The sequence below is a fragment of the Monodelphis domestica genome, chromosome 8 (genome assembly GCF_027887165.1).
Source record: "Monodelphis domestica isolate mMonDom1 chromosome 8, mMonDom1.pri, whole genome shotgun sequence".
NCBI classification, from domain to species: Eukaryota; Metazoa; Chordata; class Mammalia; order Didelphimorphia; family Didelphidae; genus Monodelphis; species Monodelphis domestica.
The window spans coordinates 84,009,570-84,036,384 of NC_077234.1; the positions used below are offsets into that span (position 1 = coordinate 84,009,570).

At 36.0% G+C, this 26,815-nt stretch overlaps 1 protein-coding gene across 1 annotated transcript in view; it reads left to right on the top strand.

The window, feature by feature from the left end:
• Positions 1-26,815, top strand: part of PLEKHM3 (pleckstrin homology domain containing M3) — a 248,881-nt gene that overhangs the window by 196,945 nt on the left and 25,121 nt on the right. Inside the window, exon 7 of the mRNA XM_001365586.4 lies at positions 1,021-1,178. Coding sequence (XP_001365623.2) covers positions 1,021-1,178 — 158 coding nt within the window. The remainder of the gene's footprint in view (positions 1-1,020; positions 1,179-26,815) is intronic.

The window sequence follows — 26,815 nt, forward strand, 5'->3', positions numbered from 1 at the left end:
TTAATATGTCCAGTAACATGTATGGTGTCTTTTGCAGTGCTAAAACTCTGATAGTCTTCTTTTGTGTACATTTTCTATATTCTTGTCTTAGGTGTAATTATTTTTTAATATATTTTATCTACATACTGTTTTATGTTCACCTCATGTTGTTGCATAGCAGGGAGGTGACCATAAATTCTTTTAGATCAACAGTAATTATATAGCTTTCCCCAGTGTCAAGTTAAAAAGATTTTGTTGATGGCTTTCTGAGAGATGGAGGAAGGATGAAAACAGAAAGAAATCTAGGTGATGTAAAACCAAAAATTATCAATGAATAAAGATGACAGAAAATAATCTTTGATAATTTTTTCTCCAAAATTATAGTAGTCTTTCCAGGTTTGTGAATGCTGTTGAGGGTTACAATGTTCTAGTAAAGTGAAAATAGTGCTAGGAGGAATTTTTAGATCTCACTAATGGTAGCAAAAGAAAAGAACATATTAGATTAGAACACATTTATCACATTTGCATATGTCAAGTTGACAAACTTGATTGTTACTAAATAAATATATATTAAACCAGGTTGTTGGGAGACCCAGAAAACACAATTATAGACCCTTCTAGGAAAAGCCCTATTCAAATTAGACATGAAAACTTGTAAGTTATTATAGATATATGTATATAGTTTCATGATAACTCATATCCAACATATCTACCTCAATAACTATGTGCGATTTAAAGTAAATCCCTATGTGTTAGCCTTCACCTTCTATATATTATGGTAGAGAAAAAAAAGAAAAAGACTAATGAAGTTTTTACCATACTGTACTCCCAGATTTCTGTGACCTGCTACCTTACACCATGGTTCTTCCCATGCTAACATACTTTGGCTTTTCAGACAGAATTACTGAGAAATGATAATTAGCGGTAACCAGGCAATAAGCATTTCTTCTCATTGTGTTAAGAGGGATTCCAGTCTTCCCCAGCCTGCAAGAACCCTACTCCAAATAGATTTGCCTCACTATCCTATTTGTTTTTCTCCAGGTGATTGAAGGAAAGCTGGCCCCTTTCTTGGGGAAGGTCATTAAATTCGCCACCTCACATGTGTACAGCTGCAGTTTATGTAGTCAAAAAGGCTTCATCTGCGAAATCTGTAACAATGGAGAGATTCTTTACCCCTTTGAAGATATTTCAACAAGCAGGTACAAAATATCTTGTCTTACAAAATGATAGCCAAATGTTATATATTTGAGTTTCAGGTCATCCACGTTTCAGTCTCCTTGGGCTACCGTGAGCCAAGGTATGCTGAAATACTTTTATCTCCATCCTTAGCCTATGTGTGTTATATTATATGCTGGTTTCTCACCACATTAAGTTCTATCCCTGATTTCAAAATGAGACAGCAACATTAAATGATATTTCTTATACCATTTTTAAGATGATCGATCATTGGATTCATTTTATTAGTGAAGAACTGGGTGAGAATCTCAGTCTTTCCAGGCCAACGAGTAATCAACCTTTCCCCATCCATCCAGGAAAGACTAAAAATGTATGAATTTTGGAGGAATAACAGAAAAAAGTCTTGAATGAATATCTACATGATTTATTTTGTTCTTTATCACATTGTTCAGTAGGTGTAATACAACAATGAAAAATGGAGGGACACAATACAAGTTGTTGTGGGTTTGTTTTTTCTTACTAAAGTGGGTTTGTTGTAGCATAATAATGCTTACTAGTAGGTGAGAGTCCTCCAACCCCCTATATAGGTTATCAAGGCTATTATTGCTACTTTTGTTGAATAAGATAATAATCCTTATTATTTTTCCTTTTATCCTCCAGAGCATAATGTAAATATGTTGTACATGCACATGTATATGTGTATATTCCCAATCTTACACCAGAGCTCAATATTGCAATGCAGTGGTTCAGAACAAAAAGGTGTAAGTATAGAACCAGAGAAAGTTGAGGCATATATAATGTAGCTAGAATGTAAAGGTTGTCTCAAGGCTATCCTGACCACTTCCTGAACTGATGTGTCTTTGTAAACAGCCCCTCACATAGGCTCACCCATTCCCCTCTCACTCCAACACCCCACTCTCCTCATTCCAGGCACTTACCTTCTAGTCTAAAGCTGTGGAAGCCTTTACAAAAGTGTCTTCCATTGAACAGTGGTGCTGTGAACACCAGGCCCCCTGTTTTGTGATCTATGGTAATAGCCAAATTGGCCATGGCCTGGCTTGACTTACCTACTCTAGTCAAAACACTCTGCTTGCAGCATCATCAAAAGGGATGTCATCAGCACAAAACCTGTTGACTCAAAAACAAGGGAGCTTAAAAAAGCACAAAAGACTTTGCAGGTATTAAATATCCTCACATCCTCCCCCTTTTTCAAATTCTTCTCACTAGATCCAATTTCTTTAAGCTTCAGAAATGTTTGAGTCTGAAGGTGCCTTACCAACAACCCTTTCTGGAATTCTGAGTTGAAAATACTTTCGAAGAACTTTTGGAGCTCTCTTGGTGTTCAGCTTCCAAACATACTTGGAGAGTTGCTTTTAAAAAGTAATATGAAAAAGAACATAAGGAACCACTGTAAAAAAAAAGAAAGAAAGAAAACTTTCATTAAGAAAATAGAATTGAAGTTTGTGGTGAAATAATAAAAATTAAAGCTATTAGGATAGAGGAAGTGATAGAAATAGCACCGTATACATTCTTGAAACCATATAAATTAACTGAATAATAGATTGTTCACAATTTGTACTTAATGAATTGTCTGAATTCAGCAATTGCATGTTCTTAGAAAGACACTTAAAACCTTTTAGCAGCATAACTGAAGGAATTCTTAGTGGTATAATTAAAATTCATTCAACCAGCTTTTACCAAGAAATTGCTAAAAGTTCCAAAAATATTTGATGGCTAGCTTTTTAACAGATTGTGGACCTCTTATTTGTGCTTCATGTTATTGGAACTCAGGGGTTGTCCATTACATTGAGGTAGATTTCTACTAGATGTGTCATGCTGTCATCGACCAGCTTCTTTATCAGGAGAACTAGTAACTGTGTTAATTAGTTTCATTAATTTTTCACTTAAAATCATTAAATCTTTAAGATAGCTCCTCAACCAGGCCCCTGATTACTATAGTTCAAAATCATATTTCAAAAGAACTACTAAAAATTCTACCTAGGACGTTGTTAATAACAATATTTAAATCGGCCACTTGGCTCCAAGATTGCCTTACTGTGACCTAACAAAATACATCTTTCCAGAGGTCAAAACTAAATTACAAATTTAGGAGGATAAATAAATGATCTGCTATTACTTAATAATAAAATTTTAAATCCAGAAGGAATACAAACTGGAAATATTTGACTTGATTAAAGATCAAACTGATTTGATTAAAGATACAAAGGCACTAATTTAATTATCATTAATAGTTCAAAAGGAAAAACACATAAAACCCAAAAAAGATGACAAAACTGAGATCCTCAAAGTTATCTTGTTCCCAAGCTTGCATCCCAAAATTTCTATATTCTCTACTGTAATTCTTAAAGCCTACTTTCTGTTTATGATAGAAATATATTTTCCATCCCTATGGTGCTGCTATCTCATAAGTTCCTGAAGTCTAACACTTCACATATACTACAACAGCAATTATCCTTTAAAAATACTTAGAGAGTGTACTCTGCAACTTATTCCATTCCAATCTATCTTGATTGCCTGAATTTCCTTAATTTTATATGACACAAATCATGGTTGCAAATGTCACAATTGTCAAACACCTGGTGATGCCCCCGTTGGATTTGAATATATATTTCTTAGCATAATGTGTGGTGCAATGAAAAGAGTATTGTATTTGTAGTCAGAGGACCTGGGTTCAAACCCCATATCTACTACTTTTTACCTGTAAGACTTTGGGCACTCAGTTTATTTAATCTCTATAAACTTCAGTTACTTCATCTGAAATGAAGGGATTAGACTAGATGATCTTTAATGTCTCTTCCAGCTCTAAAGCTACTATTCTTTAATGGGCACCAAAGAAATGCTTTTAAAAAAATGAATTCCAATTCCCAAAAAAACCTCAGTGGAAGAACCAATTATATCTCTTCTAAAGTTGCTGGAAATTTCAGGACTTTAAGAAATGTTAATAAACATGTCACCTGACAGTTGACTATCTATTGACATATTGGTGGGTAGAAGATGAAGCGGCAGCTTCTCTCCTAAGAGACACCATGATCTGTATCCTTGGGGAAAGAAATGAAGTTCCCTCTTCTAAACTTTTGAGTTATAAATCTTTTTAAGTACTCAAGAAGCCAAATATGGTGTTTTCCCCATGCGTGGAAAGATATTTTTAAGTACTTTAGAAAATAGATTGCTGTATGTAGGCTCATGTGAGACCACAAGCATATAATTCAATGTGCTTTTCTAGTAGTAGAGATGGATTGCTCTGAGTCATGTGGGCACAGGCCCAAAGAGAGGACTCTACATGCCCTTTTTGGCAGTATGCCATAGGTTCACCATCATGGGTCTAGAACATAAAAGGTATTAAAAGTCCTTGTGTTTGGGGTACCAAGAAAGACTACACATGCCAGAATTCATTATTAGAAAGGCAGAGGGACTTGGGGGAGCTGCTGCCTTTCCCCTTGCCACTGTGCTGAGTATATATATTTTTTCATTTCATTCGACCCTCTGCCCAGCAGTCCATTGGGAGTACTTCCTACCCTGTCTGGGATAAGGGGGGTGGGGGTGGGGCATGTGGTATGGGGGTGAGGGGGACAGGGCAGGGCACAGAATGCAGTCTGGGGGCCATGACATACAGTCTTTGCAAGGTTCATCACTAGACCTTTCTGGTAGACTGGTGAAATCTAGGGACTCTTTCTCAGAATGTTTTTAATTGAAAAACATAAAATACATAGTAAACTAATTATACTGAAATACATTTATCAAAATACTTTTTAAATTCTTATACCTCAGATTAAGAATGTCTGCCCCTAAAGCAGTAGCATACATTTGCAAGACTGCTGACCAGTCCAGTATGAGAATCTATTTTGACTGCATGTTTGTTACAGGGGGTTTGTTTTCTTTCTCTTTTTTCCCCAATGGGGGTTGGGGGGGGTAGATTTGAGGAAAAGAGAGAAGATTGAGATAAGTTGGCCAAAACAGAAAAAACTAAGAAAAAGGTCATTAAAGCATTTTTAAATGGCAAACCAATCTATCATTTTGTGCAAGCTCTAGGAGCCATAAACAATCATGTAATCAATCATCATGTAGTACTACAGTACAGAATAATAATCGCTAATGTTTTATTATTTCATTTAATCTTCACAATAACCCTTTGAGGTAAGTGCTATTATTATCGCCACTTTAAAAATGAGAAAACTTATGTTGAAAAGGTTAAGTGGACTTGCTCAGGGTTACACACCTAATAACTGCCCAAAGCAAAATTTGAACTCAGATTTTCCTCACTCCATTTCAATGCCAGCCTCAGTCTCAGTTTCATATGCACGGTTGTTTGGGGGGTGGGGAGGAGGTGTCTAGAGCATATACGGAAACTTATTTTATTTGCTGGTAATTTCAGAATTTTTAAATGTGTTTAAAAACTGCTGGTCAGTTTAGGGACATAACTGGTAGCAACGGAGCCCTGTAACACTCAGTGGCTCTTTAAAATGCTTGTTCCAGCGACCTCAGCCTCATTAGCAGCATACTCTTGCCAATTAAGCCAACCCAAGAGAACTCTATATCCAGTATATATACACATTGAAAGGATATTTCTCGCACATGTCAATTGAGTATAAACATTTTGCTAGATAGACAAGGATCCACAACTGGTTACAGAAATGTGCGGTTGGACTTGTCTTGTAAAACGAGGCTTACATTCTCTCTCACTCCCCCAATTTCAGTTATACTGCTCGTCCTTTTTTGTTCCCCCGGCCTGCTTTCACTGTGATGCTCAGTTTACAAGTTAGAGAGGCTCCCAAATCATCTAGCATCAAATCACATTGTTCTCAGCTAGCCAAAATTCCTGAAATAGTGACTGATTCCAGAGAATATTTAGACTTCTGGAATAACCTGACCTTGGAAGTGGGCTGCCTAAACATTCTGCACCGTACTATAATGTACTCTTCCGGCCCCACCCAGGAGTGCCTTAGTGATAATGAACAGCCTGGGTCGTGGACTTTGTTCTCTGCCTTGGCACCTTCTGCCTCTATTGAAGCGCTCTGTACAGTATGAGAGCCAGCAAATGGCCAACTGTGGTAAAGCCACAGAGAGGTCAGGTTCAGAATAGAAGCTGCTTTGTAATGTGTTGGTTGGCCTTTTCTCCATGGGTCTAATAGTGCATTATTTGCTCTCCCTCTCTTACTATAAAGTGGCAGAGAAGGTGCCAGCCTGAACGGGCAGAGAGATTTTCCTCACCAGAAAGTTCTCTATGCCAGCAAAGTCATAGGTGCCTCCTTCCACCTTTGTTCCTGCACAGCTGGCCCCCACCACCTATGACGTTTCACCTTCTTGTGAGAAAGGGAAGGAGTAGAATAAGGTATACAGATGGTTTGGCATCGTTACTTGATGGGATATTTCTAAAACTATTAAATCCTAAACTTGCAATAAACTCAATGAAAGAGCCTTGATATTTTGGGACAAGCTGCTTTCTGTAATTGTGTTTTGAAGGATCAGCCCAGGTTTAGGCAAGTAATTTTTAGAAAGAAAAGGGGGCTGGAGGGAGGAAGCACAAGAGACCCTGCTTAAAAGCTGGTCTTTTTTCCTTTGGTCCCCTTATTTGCACAGCCTTCATTTTTGTCAATCCTTGGGCAAACAGAGTGAATACCTGGATTATGCCCTCATCTGGGCTTGAATACACATACATTACATACCCTTCTCTCACTAATCAGCATGACACATTCCTTTGTTAGTAAATGGTTCCAAAACAAACACAATCAGTGCACCTAATTAGCAGGTTTGTGGGCTGTGCTTGGCAGTCTTGTTACATCCTGTTCAACAATAGAGAACAACAGCCTCCGCTCTGTCAGGCTTAAGGGAAGGGAGAGCTCACCCAAAGTTATAAGCTTTTTTTAATGATATTTCCTTTCTGTGGCTTTTCTTGGGAGACAGCCACTCAGTACATATTGTAATGAGGTGCAGGATCTGAAAAACTGGCTCATCTTTAAAAGTACCTTTTCTGCCCCACCATTTTTTCCTTCCATTTATTCCTTCTTCTCCCTCTCTTTCCATATTACTCATTTTTAGAAGAAATTCACTAACTTCTTCTGCAGTCAGAAGGCCTGGCTTCAAGGCCCATGTAGATATTTTCTGACTATGTAACCCTGTACAAGTCATTTATCTGCTCAAAGAAGCCTCAGCTTCCTCATCTCTAAAATGGACATAATGATACTAGTATTTTCTGAGGCACAGAGTTGTTTGGAGAAAAGCACTTCAAGAACTCTAGGTGCTATAGGATGTTGTTTTTTATTATTAAGTTCACTGTGTTCTAGTAGCTTTTGCTATGTGTAGTTATGACATTTAAGGAAAATATGATTTGACTCAGAGTATATTCCACTGCGTGTAACAATGGGCCAAATCAGAATAATTTTCTACTCTCCTAGACGCAGACAGACCCTGCCTCTATTCTGGCATTACCAGTGAAGGATCTACTCTGGACAATTTCTTCCAATGCCAACTGGTTTGGGTATTCAGTTTGTCTCAGAGTTTAAATTTGATTTGTGAAACATTACCTTGGCCTAATTAACAATTGATTGATATGTCAGAGCATTTTAGATGTTTGCTGACCTAGCTGATATTAGTAAGTCCTTCAAGACCAGCATGACCCTTTGCAGCATTATCATTGGCTAAACAAAATACATTTATCAAACAGTTTTTGCATGTTGATGCTACCAGGGCATTTCTTAGAGGTTTAAATTACTTTGTTATTTGAATAGGTTATCATATTCCTCTTCCCAAACATCAGTATTCATTTTGAATAATCTATCTATATGTTTATGTACACATAGGCTTATTTTTTTTATTTTTAGAGGGGAAATAGTCAACTGTAAGCTTCTGAAAGATAAACTTTAATCTGGTTTGGGTTTTGGTTTTTATTTATTCTTGCCTCCAAACCAGACATAGAAAGCAATATTTTATGCTTGCATATTATTCAAATGGCCACATGTAATTGATTGAGGACATTGTTGTCATATACAAAGTGTTATGATATTCACAATTACTAAGTAAAGAATGGTTGCAAGATTTCCCTTGCAAAGGCAACGGGAGACTCTTAATATAAGATCTGTCCTTGGAATCATGTTGTGGCTACAGATACAATAACAAACTGTATTATTTAACATTGGTTGTTTACAAAATTATTTAACAGATATTTGATTGCCTCAATAGCTCTGAATCATTTAGATTATAACATACCAGGAGAATGATTCATTCATTCAACAAGTAATAGTTGAGTATTTACTGTAAGCATATTCTCGTCCCATACTAGATTTTTTTTACTAAAACGATACACTCTTTTTCTTTTTTCATCTTTTTGCACTTGCAAATGAATTTTGCATTTTTTTGCACCTAATTTGTTTCATGAAAACTCTTCATGTCCAAATTATCTCCTGTGCCATTATCTCAAAAGTAAATGGCAGCTGGTTAAAGTCTTCAAATAAATGGGTGTATCTTTGGTAATTTTTAACAGGTTTAAATGAAATTGTTATATCCAGAGAGGCTACAAGAGAGATATGTGATTGAGTAGATAGAGTAAGATCTATAGTTCACAAAACTGTTACTTACTGATATTTTATTCCTATAGAGATCATGAAACTTTAGACATTCTTTAGGTACAGATTATATACCAAATACCTAGATAGCAGGAATTATTTTTGAACTTATTTCAGTTATTTCAAATGTACCTTTTGTGCCACATCATGCCCGAAATTCAAGTTTTGATGAGCAATGTATTTAATAATTAAATTATCATAACATCATTTAGGTCATATTTTAATGTGTGCTTCCCCCCCTTATGAAACTGTAAATAAGTAACTTGACCACACAATAGGGAAGAGAATAAGTATTTGCTTTTCTATACAAAAAAATGTTGACTTTTCAGACTGAGCTCTATGTTCTGAAATGAATAGTTTAATGTTTTAGAATTGAAAGAAGTCAAACTTAACAGCCTGGCTTACTCTTTCCTTGAAATGAATTCAAGGAAAACAATTCAGTGAGAAGGAGACAGACACAGACACAGACACAGACAGGCACAGAGTCCGAGACAGAGAGAAATTAAAATACCATTTATGAAGTATCTTTAGTGTGTATTAGCATAAAAACTTGAAATGCTTCCCTTTTAAGAACTTTAAGTCTTATATTAGCTAATGGGTATATGTAGATTTTAAGCATTCAAAGATGTGAATTATAATAGTAGCTACTCCTAAGAGGGAACCTTGAAAATCAAAAATATGGAATTACCAAACCAAACTAAGACCTGGTTGTTGTTTTTTTTAAGACTAATACAACTGATCAACCATTAGCCAGCCCGATCAAGAATAAGAGGAAAATCAAATTACCAAAACTGAAAATGAATAGAGTGAATCCACAAATAAAAATACATAGGAAATAGAAAACTACCATAAAGTCCTATATTCAGTTATATCCCAGGAAAACTTAGAATAATTTAAAGGAAATTGTTGAGTGTCCACAAAAATACAAAATAGTCAAATTAACAGATTAGAAAAAGAGATCCGAAACAACCTAATCTCAGAAAAAATAAATATAATCTATAAATGAATTGTCAGAGGAAAAAGAATCTAGGTCAGATGGACTTACAAGTGAACTCTATCAAATTTTTAAGAATAATTAATACCAACTGCAGACAATATAAAATATTTTGGAGTGAACCTTCCAAGACAAACCCAGGAACTATATGAACACAATTACAAAATATTTTTCACACAAATAAAGTGAAATCAAAACAATTGGAGAAATATTAATTGCTTATAGATAGACCAAACCAACATAATAAAAAGGATAATTTCCCAAATAATCTACTTATTTAGTGTCATTTCAATCAAACTGCCCAAAAATTATTTGATAGAACTAGAAAAAATAACAATTCATCTGAAAGAACGAAGTCCAAGAATATCAATAAAATCAATGGGGAAAAATGTGAAGGAAGGTAACCTAGCAGTACCAGACCTCAAACTGTATTACAAAGCAGTAATCATCAAAGCATTCTGGTACTGGTTAAGAAATAGAGTAGCAACGCACTATACAATATAAATAACCACAGTAATCTAATGTTTGATAAACATGAAGATCCAAGCTTTTGGGACAAAAACTCATTATTTAACAAATGTTGCTGGAAAAACTATAGAAAACAATTCGGCAGAAACTAGGTATAGGCCAGCATCATATCACACCATATACTAAGAAAAGGTCAATATAAATTCATGACTTAGACATAAAAGATAATATTATGGTAAAATTAGGGAAGCAAGGAAAATCCTGCCTATGACATCTATGAATAAGGGAAGAATTTATGATCAAACAAGAGATATAGAACATGTAAGATATAAAATGGATAGTTCTGATTACATTAAATTAAAAGGGTTTTGCACAAACAAAACCAATACAGTGAAGATTATAAGGAAAGCAGGAAATGGAGGTAAAAAATTTAGGGCAAGTTTCTCTGGTAAAGGCTTCATTTCTCCAACATAAGAAAATGAAGTCAAATTTGAATACAAGTCATTCCTGAATTGATAAAAGATCAAAGGATATGAACAAGCAGTTTTCAGAAGAAAAAAATCAAAACTATCTATGGTCATATGAAAAAAAAAGGTTCCAAATCACTGTTGATTAGATAAACGTAAATTAAAACAACTCGGAGGTAATACCTCATGTTTCTCAGATTGGCTAATGTGACAGAAAAGAAAGGATGTGGGAAAATTGGATATAAATATACTGTTGAGCCAATAGTTCTGGAGAGTAATTTGAAACTCAAAAGTCTATACATCTATGCATATCCTTTGACCAGCAATACCACTACTAAATCTGTAATGCAAAGAGATCAAAAGAAAAAGAAAAAGGAACTGAATGTACTAAAATATTTGTAGCACCTTTGTTTATAGTGGCAAAAAATTGGAAATCAGAGAATTGCCCATCAATTGGGGAATGGCTGAACAAGTGATAGCATATGATTGTGATGGAACACTATTGTACTATAAGAAATGACAAGCAGGATGCCTTCAGAAAACGTACATGAACTAAAAAAATTTGAAGTGACCAAAACCAGGACATTGTACATAGAAACAATAATATTTCAGTCATCATCTGGGAATGACAGATATTCTGATCAATATAATGTTCTGAGAAAATTCTAAAGGACCGAAGCATACTTCTTAAACTTAATTTTCTACTTTTTTTTGTTTTCTTTTGCAACATAGGTAATGTGGAAATATTCTTTGCATGACAATTATCAATTACTTGCCTTCTCAAGGAGGAGGAGAGGAGAGGGGAGAGAATTTAGAATTAGTAAAAGAATTTTTTAAATTATACATGTAATTGAGAAATATTTCATGAAATAAATAAAAATATATTGGGGACATTTTCTAAAGAATAATTAAAACATCTACTACAGTTATCATTCCCCCAAAAAAGAGACACAAGGAACTAACTCTATGCCTTTGTGACAAATTGTTGGCCTGATACCAAAACAGGAAAAGACACAGAAAAGAAAATTGTAGACAATTTCATTAATGAATATTGATATAAAACATTTAATAAAATCCTCACAGGAAGTCAATAGTAGCAAATCCAGAAAACTTAATATTATCAAGTGAAAGAGAAATTCTGGGATAGTTCAAATTAGGGTGGCAAATAATATAACTAATCATGTAGGGAAAAAAACACATTAAAAACTACATGATTTTTTTTAAATGCAAGACAAAACCTTTGATAAGATAATAAATTATGTTGACCATAAAAAGCAAATGCATGGAAATGGTCTTTAATATAGTCAGAAAATACTCTAAGGAGGTGAAACAAACATGCCTCTGTCTCTTCAGTATTATTATATACAGTTCTAGAAATGCTGGCTATCACAGCTAGGACATAAGATAAGAATAAAACTAAAGATATTAAAATCGGCAAAGAAGAAATGTAATTTTCCTTATTTTTATAAATAAGATGGTACTTGGACAAACCAAGATAATCATAAAGAAGCTAATTGAGATGATTAATAGTTTCACTGAAGCAGCCAGCTGCAAAATAAATTCACAAAACCACCAATATCTTTATAGAGTACTAAAAAACAAGTCAAGTATTTATTAAGCACATACCATATGCTAGGCACTCTAAGTTCCAGGGATACAAATAGGAGGAAATAGGTATGACAAGCCCTCCCCTTGGGGAGCTTATATTCTAATGGAGAAGACAGCACATACAAGGAAATTGAAAAGCAGAGGAAGGGTATCCCTGTGATGGCATGGTGAAGGAAGAAGTTCAGAAAGTAAGAAGGAGCCCAGTGAGGAAGGAAGTAAAATAATCAAAATATAAAGTATTTGGCAGGCCTCAGGAATAGGCATTTTTACATTTTGCACTGGCTCTGCACTGTCCAAACAATTCCTCCCAAGTCCATGTCTTTTGGCTAGCCAGGTCAGGGGTTGAACATTTCCTCAATTAATGTCATCTTCTCTGATGCAAAAACTCCTCTTTGCTGCCAGTCAGACCTGAACAATAGACCCAGGATATCTTGACCTATTAAACTCACAAGGTTGCTTCCAAGCCTAGACATGTCCATCTTGAGGTGTATATTCAGTCACCTCTGCTCATGGAAGAAAAAAAAAAGCTGAAGAGACTGCCAGGGGCCCAAGATCAAGCTCCTCTAACTGAGTTTCTCTAGTGGTCTTGTGAAAGCAGTTACCATGTTGCTGAATTTGGGGTAAGGGTAGCTCTTCCCCATCTTTGACAGGAATTTTCCTTTCCAAACATCCTTAAGAATTAAAGGAAGAGAGTGAACCAGAATCTTAATTCTGTTTTAACTCATCCCTCTGCTGTAGTCAGGAGTCAGGAGAACCAAATAACTACTCAGGATTTGCTGTGTCACAAGAAAATACCAAGTCCTATCAGGTCTGAAATATACATGATAGTTGGGGAGCATGCAGGAGCAGGTCTACATATGCACCATCCCTGTTACATTAATATGATTAATAATATACAATTCTATTGTTTGCAGCTGTAATAGTATCAGAGCACCAATTGCTGTATTGGAATAGTGCTCCTAAAACATGCATTTTTTTCTGTATGCTTTCATCTTCCTCAACTGATAATGATTCATGTAATTTCAAATGTTGTTACAGATTTTTTTCCATAAAATACAGACTGAATACAAAATTAGAATATAATTTAGTTATATATATGGTTTAAATGTTTTAATATGTTTAAAATTAGTTCTAGTTATATCTCAAGAAAACTATAGCCCAGAAAAATTCATGTGGAAAATTTTTATTACATGTAATTGGAAAACAAAATATATTTAAAAAACTAAATAGCCTCATCATCTGTATAAATGATGAAGGTGAAACACCAAAGGTTACCCATCAAAGCCAGTGTTCCTATTGAGTGATGTTTCTACAAAAAGACTTTAAGTAAATTCAATAACTGAAAATTTGAATTAAATTCAAATGCAGATCATTAATGAACATTGACTCAAAATTTTTAAGCAAAATCCTATTAAACAGATTACAGCAATTAATCCAAGAAATCATTCATTATGATCAAGTAGAATTTATACTAAGGATATAAGAATGGTTCAACATTAGGAAAACAATCAATATAATCATTTTTAAAACCAAAATATCCAAAACCACATAATCATCTCCTTACATGCAGAAAAAGCTTTTGACAAATACATCATAATGCTACAAACCCTACAAAACATAGGCATAACGACACTTCTTTCAAAAAGAATCTATCAAAAACTAAAAGCAAGGATCATGTGCAATGGATATAAATTAGAAGCTTTTCCAAGAATTAGGACTCTCTCCACTTCTATTTGATATCGTTATAGAAATTCTAGCTATAGCAATAAGACAGACGAAAAGAATTAAAGGAATAAAGTTGTGAGGAGATAAAAGCATTCCCTCTTTGCTGGTAAGACAGTTTACTTAAAAAGCCCAAGAGAATCAGCAAAGATACTAATGGAGACAATAGTCTCAGCAAAGTTCTTGGCTTCAAAACAAGTTCCTAAAAATCAACAGTATTTCTACTTAATAATAATAGAACAAAACTGGAACAAGCTCCAGGAACTGATGCAGAGTGAAACGAGCAGAACCAGGAGATCACTGTACACAGAGACTGATACACTGTAGTATAATCGAATGTAATGGACTTCTCTATTAATAGCAATTCAATGATCCAAAACAATTCGGAGGGACTTATGAGAAAAAACACTATCCACATTCAGAGGAAGAACTGTGGGAATAGAAACACAGAAGAAAAACAACTGCTTGATCACAAGGGTCGATGAGGAGGTGATTGGGGAACATAGACTCTAAATGATCACCCTAGTGCAAATAATAATAATATGGAAATAGGTCTTGATCAAAGGCACATGTAAAACCCAGTGGAATTGTATGTCAGCTACAGGAAGGGTTTGGGGGGAGGGGAGGGAAAGAACATGAATCTTGTAACCATGGAAAAATATTCTATATTAACTCATTAAAAATTTCTCCAAAAAAATAATAATAGAACACAAAAAGTTAATAATAGAATGAGAAATCCCATTCCAAATAATTACAAAATGCATAAGATGTTTGGGGATCAGCTTTCCCATGTACTGAAGACTTGCAGACATTTAATTACAAAATACTCCTTCAAGAATTTAAGAATAATGTCATGACGAGGCCATACCAATATAATAAAAATGGAAATGCTACCACAATTAATGTTAATTAGTGAAGTATATTAAAATAAATTAAATATAGTAAGTATAATTAAGTATATATTAAGGTAAATTAATGAAATATAGTTATACTTTTAATGCCATACCTATCAAATTACCAAGAAGATACTTTACAAAGCTTGATAAAATATTAACAAAATTCATTTGGATAAACAAAAGATCTTGGAAAAAATCCTTCCTTCAAATTACTCTGATAAAGATTTGGTATCCAAAATATGGAAAAACTAATAAATGTATGTATATATACATATGTATAATAGCCATTCCCCCATAAATAAATTATCAAAGATATGAACAAAGAGCTCTCAAAAGAACTGCAAAGTATTCACAACCACATTTTAAAAACCCTCAGTCAATAATAATAAAATAAATGCAAATCAAAACAATTCTGAAGTTTTACCTCACAGTTTGCAGTCTGGCAAAAATGACCCAAAAAATAGCATTAGTCAATATTGGAGGGAGTTTGGAAAGATGAGCACACCAATCCATTGTTGGTAGCGCTGTGAAATGATGCAACCATTTTGAAAAGCAATTATGCAAATGTTTAAAATGCCAATACCCTTTGAACCAGAGATTCCATTAGTGGACTTCTGACCCAAAGAAGCCATCAATAAGAAAAAAGATCTTTCTATACTCCATAATATTTATAGGAGCACTTTTTGAGATAACTAAGAATTGGAAACAAAGTAAATGCCTATCAACTCGGGAATAACTAAGCAAATTGTCATATATTAATGTGATAAATCACATATATAAGTATGATGAATATCAAGAAGAATAGAAAGATCTTTGAAGTGTTTGCAAAGATAGAGCCAAGAAAACAATTTACAAGAACAACACATCAAAAGATTAAAAGAAAATGTAACAAAATTATAAAATGGACTCAAAGAGATATGAGAAGATATGATACCCAACCTTCCCCTCAATGGAAGTGGGAGGTCCACAAGTGTTACACGGTGCACATTTTCAGAGCTGGTTGTGCCAACTTTTTCCCTCCTCTCTAAAAGAAATACTATTTGTTGTTTGGGATGGCTCTCAGGAAGGGAGAGGAGGAAGAATACATAAGATACATGATGACATCAGAAAAAGATTAAGTTTTTTGTAACATAAAATTTTAAATTAAAAAAACTTCTATTAAGCACTTACTGTATGCTAGACACAATTAATTCAAAGACAAAAGCAAATAGACCCTTCCTTCAGGGAGTTTACATTCCACTGGGAATGTGATATAATACCTACCCTAATAAATTAATCTCCAGTAATTTAAAGAGAGAGAGAGCTTTAAGAGGGGCAAAGTGACTGGGGAGGGAGTAGTACGAGAGGCATTGATCAAGAATGGCTCCATTGAGAAGGCAGCCCCTTAGTGAGGTGACCCTGAGGTTTCTGAGAAGTAGTAGTGAATAGGAAGTATGTTCCATGCATAGAGGACAGACTATACAAATGCACAAAAGTAGGAAATGGAACAGTAAGGTCTGCCAACAACTAATATAGACTACTAGATTGTAGAATGGCTGAAAGGGAGTGATGTGAGCTGAGGCCAGGAAAGGTAGGTTCAATCCAGACAATCCAGACATCCAGTGGATGAACTTAAATGCCAGCCTGAGGAATTTATATTTCATTCTTTTGAGCAACTGATTCTCGGGATCAGGCATTTGCTTCCAGATTGCTTTAGTGACTATGTAGAGGATCAGTTTTAGATGGTGGATACCAGTCCTAAGAATGTTACAGTCATCCAGGACAGATTAAGTAGACTGATGACCATATGAGTAGAGTGAGGGGTACAGATTGTAGAAGTACTATGAAGACAGAGTGGGCAAGATGTGGCCATTGATCAGATAGGCCTGGGGAGAGATGAGGAAAAGGGAGACAAGTGAGAATTAGCTTCAAAGTTATGGCTCCATGTGACTAAGCAGATGATAATACTTCCAACAGAAATGAAGGTTGGAATAGAGGGGCAAAGGTGACCAAGTTCCATTTAGGACATAGCATGTTGAATTTGAGGTCCCAGAGGGGGACTTGATGACTCGAGACTGTAACAGCAATGTATTATTACCAGATATTTGGGTAGATAAATATCTAGTGATCAGATCCCTTGAATTGTATTGAAATCACACGTGGCACCAGCTCTGTGATCTTGTCACAAGATGGTGAAGTATGAGGCAATCCAAGACCATAACCTACATGGGGAACAAGCTCCCAGGTACCCATCTCTCAGTCTCTAGGAATACAGAGGATTGATATCCAATGGATGTGAGTCTCTTTGGCACACAGGCCCTCTCCTAATTTTTGACTTCTGGAAGGTCAAGATTACTTATGGATCTGAGACTCCTAAGGGTATCCTCAACAAAACTGAGAAGAATTACACAAAGAATGATTAGGGGGTGATTATTTTGCTTTTCCAAAGAAGGAGTAGGAAACCCCCATTAGACCACATCAAAAAATAAATAATATTTTAGAACCATAATTGTTTGTGTTTAGTGCCCTGCATGGCCCTAGGTGGGCTCACCAGGTAGTCCCATTTGAAAAAATAAATCTATTAGAAGCACTCAGTCCAGATATGCTCTGCTCTATAAAATTTTTACTTAATAGCTTTTCACTGTATTGGTAAGGGGTCTTGATAAATGCCTCGTCACTAAGTCACTGTCCTTACTTAGGGCTGGCCCTCACCTCCCTCATAACATAAAATTTACAATAAACCATTCAGATTGTTCCCACATTATGTGTTAAATGTACTTTTATGGCTCCCAAAGTCCTCACTAATAGCTATCCTAACTAACTGATCTCAGAGGAACGTCCCAGAACACCTTACTCTCTAAGTCCCTAACCTCATTCCAGCACACACACAACTCATATTTCAAATCTGTTGAGTACACCTGTGCTGTGGTCCTCATATCTTCTCAAACCACCAAACAACAGAAACCAGCCCTCTGGCTTTTTTCCTGAAACTTCTTAAATACCACCCTAGTAGAATTGCAGAGATTTATTAAACCTTACAAACCCCACTCCCAGTAGTAAATGAAGAGGGAATCTTCCATGGTGACTGTGGCTTTCTCAGTCAGCGAGAAGCCACAAGGTAGAAAGATAGAAAAAGGATAGAAGTTTTGGATACCGCGAGGGGCGTGGTGGAGCCAAGTTATAGCTATGAGGTGGCAGAAATGAGTCAGAAACCAGGCCTTATTGATTATAATGGGGCCACAGCAGAATCCCGATCTTGGGATGTCGCAGAGGCATGATCCATCCTGAGATCCACAATTAATACCACACAGGTCGGAGGCATGATAGAGAAAAGAAAGTGCCTGGCCGAAGGCCAGGTCCCAGGTGAGAGAGATAGAGAAGGAAAGGAATTAAAGATGGAGCTTGGCCAGAGGCCAAGCTCTAGCAAAGACAGGCATCAGTGAGAGCTGAGATCCAAGAGAGGAAGAGGGCGGAGCTTGCTGTGGCCCTTGCTTTTAATGTCTTTGATATGCTAATATGCACAATACATATTGATGACTTACATAGTATATTGCCATTGGGTAATAGTAAATTACTACAAGGTATAGGTGTGGTTTTTCTTAGCCAGGTGAGCACAAAGAAACCTGTTTTCCCACCTCACCTGGGGGACACTGGGGTCAAGGGTCAGAGGCTTTCCTAGCCATGTGCAAGACTGAGCATGCTCTCTTCTAAGCCACTCTGTACATACTGTTTCCCTTGCCCATAGCTAGGGGTGGACTGCTACAGTGACATATCCTTCTTTATCCCTTTTCTCCCCTTGGCTACATAGCACCCCAGTATCTAACATTTATAATATAATATATATAATTATATGGAAGTGGGTTCCTGTATATATACTCTAGGGATAGAGGGAAAGAAATATTCTGACTTCTACAAGAGACTCTTTTCTCCCCAGGATGCTGCTGAGGTATTGAAACATAACTAGTTCAGTTGATTAGATCATGGTGCTCATAAGGACAAATTAAAATACACAGACTAAATCTTTAGTAGAATGTTGATATGCCAGTTCCCAGAATGTAGCCATAGTGTCATTCTTTGTCTTTGCCTTTCCAAATCCAGCATAGTGCCCTATACATGATAAGCCCTTAATAAATGTTTGTGGAATTGAATTGGACAATTAACTTTGCAAAAAGGAAAGCTCTGCTCCATAAAGCCAACCAGCCATTTCACAAACATGTGTATTGTTAATGGCCATGAATGGGACTACTAGGGGAGGTCATTTAGCACAAAACCTAAACCATTACCAAAAAAGTAAAATGAAGTTACTCCTTCTGATGACATACTAGGGAATAGTCTTTTGAAAGAATGGAAAAGAAAGGGGGGGGAAAGGGAGATAATCCTAAAGAAACCAGACTAGAGAAATGGAAAGATTTTGTTCACTTTGAAGACTATTGCCTCAGGTCACTTAAAGTGATCTTTATGCACAAAAACATATAAGCATGCAATTGATACTACTTGATGCTTTAGGGGAAAGACCAATATACAGCTATTTTTCAAATGCTAAACAATGGGAATGAGTTGTTATTCACTTTTGAAATGTCTCAATTGCATGTGGAAAACTTCTAGATGACATCATTACAACAAACAAGAAACTGAAAGAAAGTGTCTTGTAGGTTAACTTAACCTAGTCTTCTACTATGTTTGTAGCAACTAGAGCTCTGTTGCTGAGCTGGCCATGTTAACAATCTCCTTCCAACATAATCTGCACATGCTTAGTTTTCCATACTTCACTTTTTTCCCCTGACATTTTCTGGTCTTTCACAAAAATGACATAGAAGTCTGCTATATACACAGACATATATACTACAGAGACAGACTACTTACCAGGGTTAATTCTCCTAAATTAACTAAACTCTAAAATTGATTTTCCCATTAGAATTATGCCCCCAAATACTCTTATTGTATTCCATTTGATAATAACAGAAATAAAATATACCTGTGTCCCCAACCTTTTACTTTTGTTTTATTATGAAAGTGAAATTATTGTGCAAAAACATATACCAAAAGAGTATTAAATTGATTTGCACTGTGGAAAAAGAAAAGTACCCCACCAGGTCCTCAACATTCCAGCTCCACTGGCTTACCTGCTATTCCTTGCACAGGCTACCTTATCTTCTAGCCTGGTGCCTTTCCACTAGCTGTCTTCCCATTCCTGGAATTCTTTCCTTCCTTCCTTCTGCCTCCTGGCTTCCCTGCACCCTCTGACTGCTAGTACCTTGTCTCATATATATATACATACATATACACACACATATATATATATATAATTGCATCTTGTGTGTACATAACTTAGCTGTTGTTTCCCCCATTAAATTGTGAGCTCTTTGAGAGCAGTAACTTTGTTTTTTCCTTTCTTTGTAATCAGAATGCTTACCATAAGCCCGGCACATAATAGGGCCATAAGAAATGCTTGTTAACTGACCATTTATCACTGTCTATGAAGCTAGCTCCAGAGGGTAGACCTCTCTTATTTAAAAGAAAAAATACAACATTCCCTTCTTCCCTAGACCCTAGTCTCTCTCTTGGGCTTAGTACACATTTCTTTCTTTCATGTCCCTCTGTCCTAGACATACTGGCCTACCTACTGTTCCCCATACAAAATGTAGTATTTCTCAACTTTCCATTTTTGCTCAGGTTATTTCCTATGTCTGCAATGCATTCCCACCATGACTCTGCATCTGTCTTTTTGCTTTTCATGTTCAGGTTTTTCCCTCAACAGAAACTATGCTCTCTGAGGGCAGGCCCTATTTTGTGCCTGGGACAGTGCTTAGCACAGAATAAGCATTTCTGTAAGGAATATCAGTGCTTATGCAGTGAATGGATGAATGAATTGAGAAAGTACGAGTGGAAATTTTCTAGAATCAAATAAGCTTGTCCAATTAAGGAAATTATATTTGGGGTTGAGAAGATACAGTCTTGGCCAATGAACATAGATGCAAAAATGACTAAAACTAATGCTATTTTTTCATTCAGTGTTTTGTATCATTTTCTCTTTCCATTCTATATTCACCTAACTCGTTCCTAAACAACTCCAGTATTCATGCTGCTCATGCCTGTTCATCAGACACTAATTACCTTTGGGGTTTTTGCTTTTTAAATTGAATCCAACTTTGAGCATCTTCCTTTCTTTGGATCTGTTAATGTGACTTGGACTTTTGAACTGCATGAATGTGTTACCCACCCATGAGCTATTCACAATCCCATATGTATATAGCATAAAAAGCAGGATTATAAATTATTGAGGCTTAATGCAAAAAGTATACATTTTGACTGAATTTCTTCAGAATTTTAGATTAGATAGGCACATCAATGAAAACATACACTGTGTGAAAGGAACCCCCCTCTCAGGATCATGTATGGGGTCCTGCCTGTGTCTCAGTACTACTAGCGCTACATCATGTGAATGCGCTTCAGCATGGGTCAAGAGACGGTGACCTAGGCACATGACCTGGAAAGGATCAGGTTAGGATCTGGGGGTAAAGGAGAAAATATAAAAGAGGGGGTTCCAGGAAGTGGTCTCTCTCTATTCCCTTGGACATGGTGGTGAAAGGAAGGTGGAAGAGCCATGTGGAGAAGCATCCACATGGCTAGTTAGAAATAGGTTTTTTCTCTCAAGTAAACATCAAAAATCTCAATGGAAATTAAGGACTGGAGTTTTAATTTAGCTTTAACAATGCATAAGTCAGATTTCTTTAAAATCTACTTTATCCAAATCACTCTATTGGGAGCAAAAGATTTCTAAATATTTATAAACTTAAAAGATTCATTTTACATAAGAATATTACCCATTATTGAACTGAGCTTACAATTGAATAGGAAAACAAGTTGACTTAAACTAGGGAAATTGTGATGACCCCTAAAATCACAAAGCATAGTCTTCAAAGTATTAAAGTTGCAGGTCCTCCAAAAGGCAATGATGAGACACATGACACACGTGTAGGCTGCAGCATATTCCTGGGAAACAACTGCATAGGAGAAAGAGGGCAAGGCATATATTACAAAGAAATGGGAGTCTACAAAATGGGGTGGGCTGGCTGTATATCAAGAACTAAGGGTAACTGATGGACAGCCCATATGCTCCACTGATAACCATGAAATGTCAATAGTTTTAAGGGAAGCACTCTGCAGCATAGTGCAGACAGTCCCTGTAAACTATTTATTGGAAGATATAATAGGAGTTGCCTAGGATGGGAAGGCATTGGTGGGTTGCTACCCACAACTTTGAAGGGAAACAGCCACATCTAGAAAATCATAGATCCTTCAAAGTATTAAAGTATCCCCATAATTACAGGATTTAAAGTATGTGTCAAAGTTGCAAGAGCAAGAAAAAACAAATATTGTTATCTCCCATTACTCTCATTGAGAAGGATGTTACTCTATACTCTTAAGACTTCTTACTGGAATAGCAACAAAGATTATATGTGTCATGCGTTCACAGAGTTAAAAATATAAGAAGCATTCAGAATTGGCCCTGTGATTGATGTATAAAAGGAAATATTAAAACATCTTTTTCTCTAAATATATATTCCATTCATTTAAGGCTGTTGTGATTTCACTTACAAAAATGCTGTGTTCTTTAATACACAAGCAGGTTAGTAAAGAAACATTTACTGAGCACATGTCTATATCAGAGCCCAAAATTTAGGTGAGCTAATGTAACAGTAGGAAAGAACAATTAACGAAATAATCCTTGTTTGCATTCCATCCCTAATGCTGAGTATTTAAGTAAAGATTTTGTGCTTTTGTTAGAAGTATTGACTGAGCTTGGTTTCCTAATTAGAAAGGTAAAGTCCTATGAAATCCAAATATACTTTCATTTAGTTGTGGTCCTTAATGATCTATAATCTAGGCAGAGCCACTTTAAACAATTAGCTGTGGGAATTAAATGTAAATAGAAGGATAATTAATGAATTTGCTAATTATTCTTCACTGATAAGGAAATTAGTTAGTGTTTGATTGCCTTAGGTTTTTTCCTTTCAAAATCCTTTCTGGGATTTTGCATTGGATCTAAATTTTATCAAACATTTGTGGGCAAAAGAATTTAAGATATAGATTCTGCTTTCTCAGACATTCAGTTTTTTCTGGCCAAAGAATAAATTTGAAAGCAAAGTAATATGTCCACCTAAGTAACAAAAATAATGGCCCAAACTCAACCAATTTAATATCATTTGAGGACCTATTATACCCAACTTTGGAGCTCCACACCCCTTGTTTCCTTGGTCTCTCCTACTGATTGTCTTGGGGCCATTTTATTTTATATGCAAGGATAGAGAAAGGCTTTAAAATTTGACTAGGAAGATTATTAAAAGTGCACATTATTCCCAAACTGTCATTCTCTTGTCCAAGCTGAGATATTCTTTACCAGAGTGTGAATCTGTTGATCAACTGCTGCCACCATCATTTTCTTAAAAGTAATTAAGTATTTTGGGATTCTTTCTTTGTGCTTCCAGACTTCTAAAATCATCTCCACTTTTTCCTCCTCTTGGCCTTCCTTTTTCCACATTCCCCACTGAGTCCAGTTTATTTGTAAGTCATGTTTGAGTCTTTTTCTCTCCTAACTAACCTCAGAATATCTTGCATTAAATTACCCAGCCATTTCCTATACTATTTTTAGTAAAGTGACCACACACACACACACACACACACACACACACACACACACACACACACAGAGTATCTGACTGATCTATTCTCTAGATGCAAACCATGAAGGGCTAAACAATCATCTTACTTTCTCAAAAAAAAAAAAAAACAAGCAACCTGTAGCTCACTGCATAGTAATGATACACTAACACCCCCACTCCTATGCCTGGTCATCTGAATTTGTTTCTGAACCCCACCTTTTCTTTGAGGTTTATGAAAGTGTAAATCGGCCAAACATCATGCACCTTGGATACTCTTCTAAAACTAAATACTACCATTCCTCGGCCAAAACTCTGACCAAACTTATACCCTCAATTTCAGCTGAAGCAAAAATGTCTGGAGACTTTTTTTCAACCAAAAATAAAAGCTGAAAAATTCCCTGTGGCAAGAGAAGAACAAAAGATTAATCAAGCAGCAGAACCCTAGTGACTTCAACCTAAGGCAAAGGTCTTTGGGGGCATCATTTGGATAGCAGTTTCTTGTGACCAGTAATTCAGTTATAAGTGATTAAACTCACATCAGAGGGTAAAAAAAAGGTATTTAGTTTGTCTCTAATTTGTCTCAAATCATCAGGATTCAGCAGCAGGAAACATTATAACCAGGAATTCTTGTTGCTTTGTTGTAATACTGGAGGAGACTCTTAGAGAAATTATTACTTGGGACCATAAGTTGAGAATTAGAAAGGACCATGAAAATCACCTCATCCATTCATTTTACAGGTGAGAAAAGTGAGGCTCTAAGAAGCCAAGAGACAGCAGAAAGAAATAAAAAAAAGAAGACAGAACAGGGAATGGGCAGGGACAGTGAGGAAATGAGGAGGAATAAGAAGAGCAAGGCCAAGGGAAGAATTAGAGTAATGGAAGAACCTACCCTGACCATTCCCATGGGAACTTGCCATAAAGGAAAGTCTTCTACTGGCTAATTAGCTCCTTCAGTTAGACCACCAAACTAATGAATCCATGAATTCAGTTCTATTCTGGGCTTTGCTGTGGCACAGCTCAAAGATGTTTTCAGTTCTTTACAGGGTAGACCAGGTAGGATGAAATGGATGGATCAGTACAAACCAATCTATAAAATAAAGCTAAAACACAGATATACTGATGGGTCAGTACTATAATCTTTGTGACAAAGAACAGCATTAGTATGAGAAAATATAGACATTTCCCAAAATGAGTTGATCTTTAACAAGCAAAATTCATAGTTACCTGCCATGTCCCAGGGAGGCAGAGCAATAAGGCTGGTGGCCATAGGAGGATATTATCCCTAACCCCAGAGCATGCTGAGGCCATATCATGTATAAAGTAATATACCTAGATCGTCATTTCAATTAGTCAGCAAACATTTATTAAGGGCTTACTATGGGCCAGGTACTGTGTTGGATATATAAAGTAAAAACCATAGTCCCTGCCCTCATGGAGCTCACATTCTAATGGGGGAGAAAACATCTAAGTAATAAGATATATAGAGAGTAGAGGAAACATAATCCCAGAGGAGGGGGGAGTTTGGAGGGAAGAATGATAAGGAGGAGAGGGGGAAACCCAGAAAAGGCCTCCTGCAGAGGGTGGGATTTGACTTGGGTCTTGCTAAAGAGGAAAAACAGAGAAAGAAGATTATTAGACCAATCCCCTTAATGAATATGGGTGCAAAAATTTCTAATCAAATGCCAGGAAGATTATAGCAATTTATCACAAGGATTAAAAAATGACCAGATGAGTTTTATATCAGGAATACAGGAATGGATCAGTATTAGGAAAACTATCAAAATAATTGACCTTATCAATAACAAAACCAACAGAAGTCTTAGAAAAACCTTTCTTTTCTTTGAATAATCTTTGCCTTCTGTCTTAGAATCAATACTGTGTATTGGTTCCAAGGCAGAAGAGTAGCAAGGGCTAGGAAATGGGGGTTAAGTCTCTTGCCCAGGGTCACCCAGCTAGGAAGTGTCTGAGGCCAGATTTGAACGTAGGACCTACTGAATCTAGTCCTGGCTTGTAGTCCACTTAGCCCCCCCAGCTTCCCCCTTAGGTTGTGTGTGTGTGTGTGTGTGTGTGTGTGTGTGTGTATGTGTGTGTGTGTGTTACTTTTACCTTTAGTCTTGAAATTGATATCCATTCTAACACATTCTAAAGTGATAAAGGCAAGGCAATTAGTGTTAAGTGACTTGCCCAGGATAATAACAATAAATTCATCAAGAATATCAAGGGAATCAATGAAAAAAAATGTAAAGGAAAGAGGCCTAGAAGTACCAGATCTCAAACTGTATTATAAAGTAGTAATTATCAAAACTATGTGGTCCTGGGTGGTGGTAGATCATAGAGTGGTAGATGAGTGGGATAGATTAGATACACAATACCTAGTAATAAATGATCGTAGTACTTTAGGGTTTGATAATTCAAAATATCCAAGCTTTGGGAACAAGAACTCACTCATTGACAAAAACTGTTGGGAAAACTGGAAAATGGTATGATAGAGACTGAAAACAGTTCAATATCTCACCCTGTATTCCAAGCTAAGGTCAATAAGGGTAGATGATTTAAACATAAAGGATGATATAATAAGAAAATGAGGGGAATACGGAATAATTTGCCTGACAGATCTTTGGATAAGTGAAGAATTTAGGACCAAACAAGAGATAGAAAGGAAAAAAAAGAGAGATAAAGAGCATTATAGGGTATAAAATAAATAATTTTGATCATATTAAATTTAATGGGTTTTATACAAACAAAACTGATGCATCCAAGATTAGAAGGAAAACAAAAAGCTGGGGAGATAATTTTTGCAGCAAGCATCACTGATAGACCTCATTATTCAAATATATTGAGAACTAAATCAAAGTTATAAACAGGCATTCTCCATTGATAATTCATCAAAGAATGAACAGGTAGTTTTCAGATGAAGAAATCAAAGTCCTGTTTAGTCATATGGGAAAATGCTCTAAACTACACTTGATTAGAAAAATATTAACTAAAACAACTCTGAGGTACCACATACCTATCAAATTGGCCAATATGACAGAAAGGAAAAATGATAAATACTAGAAGGGATGCAGGAAAATTAGGACACTAATGTGCTATTGGTGGATTTGTGATCTGATCCAGTCATTCTGGAGAACAATTTGGAATTATGCCCAAAGGTCTCTAAAACTGTGTATACTCTTTATTCCAACAATACTTCTACCAGGTTTGTATTCCAAAGAGATTTAAAAAGGTGAGAGGACTATTTTACAAAAAAAAAAAATTATTGCATCTCTTGTGGTGGCAAAGA